At 43.3% G+C, this 10,842-nt stretch overlaps 1 protein-coding gene across 1 annotated transcript in view; it reads left to right on the top strand.

Annotated features, from left to right (window-relative positions):
• LOC309566118 (uncharacterized protein) overlaps nt 1-10,071 on the top strand; it is a 110,914-nt gene extending 100,843 nt beyond the window's left edge. Inside the window, exons 11-12 of the mRNA XM_082271173.1 lie at nt 1,907-2,044; nt 9,701-10,071. Of these exons, the coding sequence (XP_082127299.1) occupies nt 1,907-2,044; nt 9,701-9,762 (200 nt within the window). The 3' untranslated portion in view covers nt 9,763-10,071. The remainder of the gene's footprint in view (nt 1-1,906; nt 2,045-9,700) is intronic.
• The last annotated feature ends 771 nt before the right edge of the window (nt 10,072-10,842 follow it).

Here is a 10,842-nt window from a genome sequence, read left to right on the forward strand (position 1 = left end):
ACATCCGAGAGTACTCAAGGAACTCGGTAAAGTTATATCGAGACCACTGTTCCTGATCTTTGCTGACAGTATTAGGACAGGAGATGTACCAGGGGATTGGAAGAAAGCTAACGTGATTCCGATATTAAAAAAGGGCCAGAGGCATATCCCGGGAAATTATAGGCCTGTCAGTTTGACATCAATAGTATATAAACTTCTGGAGGGGATGATAAGGGACTATATCGTAGACTTTGCTAAAGACAACATCATCAGCAGTAATCAGCACGGGTTTACAAATGGGCGTTCTTGTCAAACCAATCTCCTAACTCTCCTAATTCTATGAGGAGGTGAGCTGTGAGCTAGATGGGGGCAGACCAGTGGATGTGGTGTACTTGGATTTCGCTAAGGCGTTTGATACAGTTCCCCACAAGTGCTTAATTTATAAAATAAGGTCTGCAGGTATCGACAGCAGGGTTTGCTCTTGGATACGGAACTGGCTAAAAGGGCTTGTCCAAAGGGTAGTAATAAACAGCGCATACTCAGACTGGTCTGAGGTAGTAAGCGGGGTGCCCCAGGGCTCAGTCCTGGGACCAACCTTGTTCAATTTATTCATAAACAACATTGAGGACGGGATCAGTAGTTCGATATCAGTTTTTGCAGATGACACAAAATTGGCCAGGGCGATAACTGCACAGAATGAAGCAGATATCCTACAGAATGACCTGGACAAAATAACGGTGTGGGCAACGACATGGCAAATGAGGTTTAACGTAGAGAAGTGTAAGGTTTTGCACTTGGGGACTAAAAACATAAAAACACAATACACGTTAGGAGGAGAACCCTTGGGGGAATCAAAAATGGAGAAGGATCTGGGAGTCTTGGTTGATGATAGATTAGGCAACAGCATGCAATGTCAAGCGGCAGCTGCCAAAGCCAGCAGATTATTAGCATGCATAAAAAAAGGGATGTATTCCAGAGATAAGACTATAATCCTTCCACTTTATAAAACTCTGGTCCGACCGCATCTGGAGTATTCTGTCCAGTTCTGGTCGCCAGTCCTCAGGAGGGATGTGTTGGAGCTGGAGAGAGTCCAGAGAAGGGCAACTAAACTGATTAGGGGATTGGAGGACCTTAACTATGAAGAGCGTCTGCAATCGCTCGATTTATTCTCCCTGGAGAAGAGACGTCTGAGGGGGGACATGATAGCAATTTATAAATATCTTAATGGGGATCCCAGCTTAGAAAAAAAGCTGTTCATTCGAAGGGATTGCATGAGGACTCGAGGACATACAATGCGATTAGAGGAGAAGCGTTTTAACCTCAGGCAACAAGGGGGGTCCTTTACTGTTAGGGCTACAAGATTGTGGAATTCTCTACCACAAGAGGTGGTTTCTGCGGGTAGTATGGTGGCTTTCGAAAGACTCTTAGACTTACATCTCAAGGATCAGAACATTAGGGCTATGTGAGATGATTACAGCCACACACACCTACACAGGTTGAACTGGATGGACTATTGTCTTTATTCAACCTCACCTACTATGTAACTATGAAAACATTTCTTTTTAAGGCTTTAAGGTAGAACCAAACACAAATTAGGCTGTTTTTACTTTTACTTGCAAGTAAAGTGGGTGCATTTGATCATTGGTGGTTTTATTCAATGTTAAGTATATCCTGCATTAAAGTGGCTGTAAAGTCTTAACATTTTTCACCTTAATGCATTAGGGGGAAAAACCTTCTACGGTGCAACGAACGTTTTCAACCATTTTAACTACCTCACTTTTTTCTAAAAAGAAAAGCACTTTATGAAACAGGATCTGCATTTGATCCTTAAATATATATGTTGAGTGCCTTGATTTCATGGTATGGTATTTGTCCTCCGATTGTTGAAGAGGAAAAAAAAAATAAAAATGAATCTTTGTTCCTTTAGGATTATCGGCTCCGCAAGGGAAACCTCCGCCACTTTTAGCAATGCCAACAAAAAGACCACCTCTGCTTGGCTTTCCACCAATTTCTCCTGCAAAAAGACCACTTCTTGGTGAAAAACCTGGTCTTCTTCCTACTCCTGGTAAGTTTTTTTTTTTTTTTTTTTTTTTTTTTTTTTTGGTAAGACCTTGTTATCCAGTTCAGCTCACGGCTATACACATGTGGTCTGTAGCAAATACCATTTCTGCTATGGGTCTGTTTATTAGGCAACAATTTTGTCATTTACTTAAGATCACAATGTAATGATGAAACGTTTTTTTCTGAATTCATTAAGGGACACAGGGTCAGAAGGAATTCTCTTATGCAAAGAAATACACTGAACAAAATTAGAAGCCCAACACTTTGGTTTTTGCCCCCATTTTTCATTAGCTGATGGTATGGGCAGGCGTAAGTATGGACAACGAACACATGTGCGTTTTATTGATGGCATTTTGAATGCACAGAGATATCGTGACAAGATCCTGAGGCCCATTGTTGTGCCATTCATGTTGCAGCATGATAATGCATGGTCCCAATGTTGCAAGGATCTGTACACAAATCCTGGAAGCAAAAAACATCCCAGTCCTTGCATGGCCAGCATACTCACCAGCTCACCAGACATGTCACCCATTGAGCATGTTTGGGATGCTCTGGATCGGCGTGTACAACGTGTTGCAGGTCCCGCAGGCCACAATCAACAACCTGATAAACTGCAGATTTGTATCACTACGTGAGGCAAATGGTGGATATTGACTGGTTTTCGGACCCCCCCCCCCCCCTTCCTATACTTTATAACTGCACATTTAGAGTGGACTTTTTTTTTTTTTTTTGCAAGCCTAAGGCTCCTTTCACACATGAGTCCGTCAAACGGACTCCGCTTTTCTCAGCGGGAGAATGACCGCTGTTCTCCGCACTGTGTGCAGAGACGCAGCTGTCACAGCCCCATAGATCTCTATGGGGGAATCGGATGGGAACGGACCGTCGATCCGTTCTCATCCGATCCGCTGGACGGATGGAAAATAGGGTTTCCATCCATACAGATTTGACGGATCGGATGTCAGCGGACATGTCTCCGCTGACATCCGATCCCCCATAGAGATGTATGGGGGGACCGTTCAGATCCGCCAAATAAACGGACAGGCGGATCTGAACGGTCCACCTGTGTGAAAGGGGCTCAAGGCATACCTGTGCAATAATCACGCTGTCTAATCGGAATCTTGATATGCCACACCTGTGAGGTGGATGGATTCTCTCGACAAAGGAGAAGTGCTCACTAACACAGATTTAGACAGATTTGTGAACAATATTGGAGAGAAATAGGCCTTTTGTGTACATAGAAAAAGTCTTAGATCTTTGATTTCAGCTCATGAAAAATGGGGGCAAAAACAAAAGGGAGTGTTTTTTTTTTTTTTTTTTTTAATAATTTGGTTTAGTGTATATTAGGCACACCACAAAACAGTATGTACTGCAGCATTATTCTTTTAGATTTAAAAATCTTTCGTACAATCCTCAGAAAAAGTATACTCCATGGTCAAGCCTGTAATGTAACCCTAGGAAACTGGCCTGCTATTGGTCCTTTCTAGGCACCTGGTGACCTGTTTTAGGCTGACTATACATTGACTTAATTCTGATCCGTGTCTTGGCTCCCCTGCTTGACAAAAGCTTATTGTTTAATAAACTTCCGTTGAAGGGACATGTTTGAAAGTTAGCTGCAGCTGCTGCTGAGTGTACACTGCTATTTCATGAATATGAATAGTCGAATTGGTTTAAAGAGGTTGTAAACTCGTATAAAATTTTTTTTTTTTTTTTTTTTTTACAACCTGCAAGAGAAAGACATAATGAGCTAGTATGCATCGCATACTAGCTCATTATGCAATACTTACCTTAGAACGAGCCCCCGCCGTGCCGCTCACTCACCTGTATGACGAGCGACATGTTCAGTCGCCCGTCTTCCGGGATCGCGGCATCCGGCCATCTGATTGGCCGGAGCCGTCGGTCACAGCACGGGGCTCTGAAGGAACGGCACGATCAGCCGTTCCTTCAGAGCGCATGTGCCAGTGACGTCACTGGCTGCATTAAAGGTAAATATCTCCTAAACGGTACAAGTTTAGGAGATATTTACAGTACCTATAGGTAAGCCTTATCATAGGCTTATACCTATAGGTACAACTTCCCGAGGAGGGTTTACTTCCCCTTTAAATGACTAAATATGATGTTTCACAAGTATATGATTGATTGGTACAAAGGCATCAGTTTTGGAGGCCTTTGATCTATTAACAGCTCCAGAGCTGCTTGTAGCATTTTTTTTTTTTGGTTTGATGCTGACAGCCCAGGTTGCTCTTCCCTGCTTGAATCCACATGCTTCTCTGTGCATCCATCTAGCCATGCTCCCTTTTCTTCATTATCTAGGGGCAATTATCTGGAACTATGTTGGAATTTATTCAAAAGATCTTGACCACGATTGTGGATTTAAATTGCAGAGGCTGCGAGCGTGATTCTACACCATTTCCTCTAGAGTCTCTCTGATTTCCTGCAGCTGCCTTTGCATGTAAAAGCTCAGTATATCAAATAATCTAATCTATCCCTTTTGTATGGTCTGGTACCTAAGGAGGTTTAGTCTACTACTAGGCCTAAAGATTCTTGGTTCTTGTTGATGCAGTACTTAGAACTGGAGCCACCCACCTTTACATTCCTTAAGGTTACCAGTTTGGGCTTTCTTAATTCTCCAACCTGTAAAACCTTCCCATACAACTAATTTGGAATGGTAACAGTTTTTTTCCTGATTAGTTGCTTTCCCTTCCCAAAAGTATTGTCCATCGGTTCCCTATTTAGAAAGCGTTGGTTAAGAAATGCTCCAATTCCTTGTTGATGAATTTCTTGTTTTGCTGCAGTTAGGATTCATAGATGTTGCCCTGCACTAAAGTTTTGCAGGGATTGTGAATATGGTACATCTCCTAATAAGTAACTCTTCTCTTTGTACATTGTGGGGGATGTTTTGGCCTAAATGTTGGTCTTACTAGTAGTGCAGAAAAAACTGTTCAGTACTCCCTTGGACAACACTAAAAAAAGTAATTTGGGGTAAGAGTACCATTTTGCCCCAGTTAACAGCCAAGGTTCAAGCTGGAAAACCTCCTTTGAAACCAGAATTTATTTTTATTTCTCCCCGAACCCTAAGTACTAGGCTGAGTTTCTCTTTCGTTCATTGACTAACACAGCTCTTGATCATCTTAACCATTGGGTTATATTGCCCCCATACAGGAGTAGGACACTAAATAGAAAAAAGTCCAGGCTACGCCTATGGACAGTTCCGGGGGGTAACTCCCTCTCTCGGCTGTAGGTACTCGGTTTTTTTCTGCCTAGTCAGGAGTAAGGATGTAGTTCCTTGCCTTGATCTCTGGGCCTGGCAATTTTTTCTTTTTAAAAATATTTTTTTTCTCCTGTTTTTTTCCAGTGAGATCTACACATGTGCCGGACTGGGCGACAGGCTGGATAATCTAGATCCAGTGGTCACCCCAGTCTGGCCAGTGAACGCGCGCAGACCTCAGCTCCGCACTAGGTCCGCCGCGACATAGCCCCACCAGAGGGCTGGCCTGCCTGCATGTTAAAGGCCTTGCGAGGTTGCATACGACCGGATCTCGGCCTGAATTGCACCGTTCCTCCTGGCCGACAGCCCCCCATTTTGATGGAGATATCTGTCTGGAGTGGTGCCCACATGATATGGTGAGTAACTGTCCCCTCTCCCCCTGGAGGGTTTTGGTTTCCACAGGTTGCCAAGAGGAAAGAGCCTAGTCGTAAACGTAGTCCTTTCTTCTCGGCTCACAAATGGTCCTTTCGTCCCGCGGGCTCGCAGGACAAGGGATCAAAATTCACCCGTAACTTTGCGGGAGGTTCAAAGAGACCCTGGGCTGGTAAGTCAAAAGCGTGTTTCACTGGTCCCGCAGACAAGCCCTCCTCTGCCTGAAGGGGCGCCCTTACCTGTATCTTGGGCGGGTGGTGGTCTTCGCTTCATCTTTCCAGACCCTTGGACCTCTTTCATTCAAGACAAATGGGTCCACGAGTTGATTCCGTCCAGTTAGAAGATTGAGTTTAAGGCCTTGCCTCCAGCAAGGTTCTTTCCTTCCAACTTGCGTCTGTCCCCCAGATCGGCTGCAGGGCCTTTACAGTGCGGTGCAGGATCTGCTATCACAGGGAGTAATTGTGCCGGTTGCAGAGTTGGAAAGTTTTCAGGGATTTTATTCAAATCTGTTTACTGTTCCCAGGAACGAAGGCAGGGTCTGTCCTATCTTGTACACACATTCACAAAGTTTTACAAGGGGGATGTACTTGCATCCGTGGGTGCTGTGTTCGGCCGCAAAGTTTTGCAGGCTGCTGTTGCAGAGGCTTCTACCTCTTGACGGTGTATTTTTTTTTTCTTGGTTGGTGAGCTCCAGTTGTTCCTGGTCTAGCTCCTATTTTACCAGGTTAGCTATGTTTAGCCCTTTTGGGAATTATATGTATTGCGGTTTCCCACCCCTCCTGTTGACACTGCTCTGGGACGTCCCAAGGGTCAAAGAAGATATGGAGCTGTATCCGTCAATGAACGAAAGGGCTAACTGGATTTTTGTCTTACCTTAAAATCCTTTTCTCTGATGTTCATTGACAGACACAGCACCCACCCCTCTGTTGAGTTGGGTTATGTATTCTTCTGACACGGCTTGTTACAAAACTAAAGTCCTATAGCAGGAAGTTGGGAGTATACCCCTTAGGACTGCACTATAGGCGTAGTCAAACTGGTTTCAGCCTAGTGTCTAACTCCTATGGAGAGCAGCATAACCCAAGGGTCAAAGAAGATATGGAGCTGTGTCTGTCAATGAACACAGGGGAAAAGATTTTACGGTAAGACAAAAATCCAGTTTTTTGACTTACTGTAAAACCCATTTCTCTGTTCATTGACGGACACAGCACCCACCCCTCTTTCTAGTTGTAATTCTTCTGACACTGCTTGTAACAAAACTGAGTACCTATAGCAGAGAGAGGGAGTATACCCCCTGGGACTGCCCATAGGTGTAGCCAGACTTATTTTTTGCCTAGTGTCCTACTTCTGTAGGGGCAGTATAACCCAATGGTAAAGATCAGGTGCTGTCTGTCGAATGTCAGAGAAATGGATTTTACAGTAAGTCAAAAATGCAATTTTATTTATCGCAAAACTTGGATTCCAAAACCTAGCAACCCTGCAAGCAAGTCTTCCTTACAATGAAGGGATGCTCCCACTTTCCATAGTGGGGGGGATGTTTGTTAGCCTTTGCAGTCACCTGGGCCAAAAAAGCATGTCAAACACATGAGTGGAGGATGTGGTGTCCAGGGAATACAAGCTATAAATTCAGAGTTTAATTCTACCCCGCTTTGTGCACAGTTATCCTCCTAAGGAATCATTGCTACCTTTTCTGGAACAAGTATTCTGGGGACATATGGTTAGCGTAATATAAAGAACACCTTCCTGCAGGTCCCTGTCTTTCCAAACGCATCAATGCTGCTTGTATTTTGCTGTGGGCACACAACACTACCAGTTTGTTGCTTTTTCCTTTTGGGCTGTGCACAACACCATGATTTTTTACAAAGGGGCTAGCTCCTTTTCTATCCTGTTCTTGCTATGGGGTCACTCAAGTCGCAGCTCCCTGTGTCTATTAAGACATGGAGCTGCGGTTCGGCCCTGCCCCTTTTTAGTCCTCATTGGCTCACTGACTTTCACAGCAGCATGAGCCAATGTCGGCATGCTGCTGTCTCAGCCAATGAGTCCTGAACAGCTGAGTCTCTCTTGCAACATCTCTGGATCGAGATGGGGCTCATGAAAGTATTAGGGGTGCTGAGAGGGCTGCTGCACACACAAGGCTTTCTGCTACGCCACTTTTAGAATGAACGTGAGACACTTTCGCAAAATCTGTCTGAGCCAGTATTTCTCGTTCTCCTAAAGGGAGTTGGTCCTAATTGGCTCCACTTTTACATTGCTCTCTACATAAGCTTTTATGTGTGAGAGGAGGAGTGAAGGGGAATACTTTAAACTGTTAATTGAGGGACAGCTCTAAGTCTGCTGGGGCTGCTAATCCCCTTCAAGTTTTATAGTGGCACCCAGCAGCAGTCTCTTGACTATTGGATGTATTCACATGGGAGGATATTTACAGGTAGATAACGTGCATAAAGTATGTGATACACACACAATCCTTCTGGAGAGATTTTTGTTGAAATGAATAGCCTGCTAGTCTGGTGACAGTGTCTCTTTCTTTATATTCTTTTCTATCTACATGCTCATTTAAGGTTAGTAACAAAGCACTGAAATCACAGACAGCCTGATGTCAGCTGCTGCAGCCTATGTGTTTCTCTCAGTAGTTATCCAGCATATTGCAAGAGTTGAGAGATGCCAAGCTGCCAGTCCTAGTAAAGGTATCAAATCTAGATAGTTGCCAAAAAAAATGTTCTATCCACATGGTGAAGTAACATAAGATTTTCTACTGCGGCAACTTTGTCAGCTTGGTTGTGTTGCCTCTTTTCCAGCACTAAAACAAATGGTCAGTCTTACATCCAGTTCGAACAATGTCTTCACTGTGTATGCCAGTCAGACGTTACTCCTCACTGATGGTCGAAGTCAGATAGAAGACTCCTCTAAGAACCTGTGCTTTGGCTTTTGTCTGCTTTATAGGAGTTTGCATTCTGATACAAGCTTATGGGAGTGCAAAATCCACTTCAAGCAGGTCAGAAGTTGGTCAACTGTAAGTCATACACTTGACAATGAATTCTGAATAATCTCATTAGTGTGTATCAAAGATCTGGTTGATGGACTTAATTCAGCATTCATAGGATCTGCGCCCAGTTATCTTCCACTTACTTTTTTTTTTTTTTTTTAGAAACTATTCCCTCTATGAACTGGTAAAGGTGGTCTTTTTGCATGCTATTTTCAATTAATCCGGCTTTAGCTCAGTATGATATAATAGATGCCCAGTTCACACTTGCTGAGCTCTGGTATAGTGCAAATATGATTTGGTCATGGTATTGTGTGCCCATGAGACCATGTACTGCGTCATCTTTATGTATTTGGCAGACTAGACCGTAAAGTAGTGCTGTAACAGCGGACAGTAAGGGCCTTACCTGCACTCACTGTCATGTGTTTTCACCATTGCATGATGTATCCAGTAGTTTACTTGTTTGCCTTTTTCTCTTTTTGATGGCAATCCTGGTAAGTTCAGTTCTTTTGATTACACTACAATTCATATGCAGCAGAAACTTGTAAAATCGCAGTAAGAGCAGGTGTTTAATTTAGCAAATATATTTGAATGTCAGCCCACCACTTTTGACAAGCTTCCTACTCAAAACTAAGTGTACAGTAATTTTGGTATTTAAAAAAAAAAAAAGAAAAGCAAAACCTAATTTATTAGGCAGAATCGTGTTCCGCTCACTTGAGTTTAAAAACAAAAAAGGCCGCCCTTGTATACCATACCTACCTTTGCTAGTTTACAACACTTCTAAATTATTATGGATTTGAGTCCTGGTTTTGCTATGACAATATTCATTCTGGTTAATACTAGTGGGACTTGGTGTGAATACTAGTAGCTGTAACCAATAAATTGAGGATAACGCAAAACAATCTGGAGCCTAGAGCTGCTGTTCTTATAACCCTGGTGTTCTCATTAATGATTTGGTACAGTAAAACCCTAGGACATGCTATTGTAAGGGCATATTGTACTGCTGTGATAACCTTTTCTCTTTTTTTTTTCTCTTCTCTTGACAGCTCTTTCTGCGAATACCACTTCACACCTTTGGCCAATAAAACCCAAACCTTTACTCCAGTAAATACAGAAGATCAAGTCCTGCCAGTGACTATTGTATGCCCAGTTGTACTTGTAATTCAGTATTAGAGCAGTGCAGCAGTAACGTGTGAATGTCCCTACATTCCTATAGGAGTATTTCTATCCCCCCCCCCACCCCCTACCCCACCCCCTTAATGACACGGTTACATTTTTATGATCTGGACAGTGACAATTTTATTTTCTGTGCAATGCAACCATGTCGGGTAGCCAGCAAATTATCATTGTTTTGTTTATATAACATTTTGATTCTTTTGTCTGTCTCTTCAGAGAGATTAAAGTACAAAGTTTTACATAATATCTTGTCTGACCCTTTTGTGTGTGTGTGTGTGTGTGTGTGTGTGTGTGTGTGTGTGTGTAAATGATCTGTAACGACAGTAACGTTTTAAAGAGGAGTTCCGCCCCCTCCACGAAAAGTCAGTAGCTACAAATACTGTATCTGATGACTTTTTTAATATTAGGACTTGCCTGTCCAGAGTTCGTGCGCTGTCAGCACCCGAAGCCGATCGGCTCTCGGGTGCTGCTGCCACCACCATTCAAGGTAAAGGAAACCGGCAGTTTTTTGGCTTCACAGCGGGTTCCTAACTGTGCATGCACAAAGCATGCTGTGTTTTCTAATTGGCCCGGTGGTGGAGGAAGGAAGAGAAGGGTCAAACTTCCGAGGGATGGAGCCGCGGCGCTGTCTCCCTGAAGTGGGGAAGGGTACCTGTCAAAAACAAGTATCCGTTCTCATGAAAGGTGCCATGCGGGGGGGGAGGGGGGGGGAAGCATATAAGCAGAGGTTCCACTTTTGGGTGGAACTCGGCTTTAAACATTTACTGGTAAACCCGTTGCATTTGGTAACCTTTGAATACTAACATGAGCCAGATCAAAGTAAAAAAAAAAAAATCACACTTTTAAAAAGTATGTGAGAATAGAAATGTAGAAGATTGCACATTCATAAACAATATATATTTAAAGTGCTATAGTGTCTCCAATATCTCCGTAGCAAACAATGTAAAAGAAAATTCCATTGAAGCTGTAAACACAATTTCTCTTACGTCCTCCGACAGTCGCCGCCTCTTCA

The sequence above is a fragment of the Pelophylax lessonae genome, assembly GCF_965119305.1.
Source record: "Pelophylax lessonae genome assembly, chromosome: 10".
Lineage (NCBI taxonomy): Eukaryota > Metazoa > Chordata > Amphibia > Anura > Ranidae > Pelophylax > Pelophylax lessonae.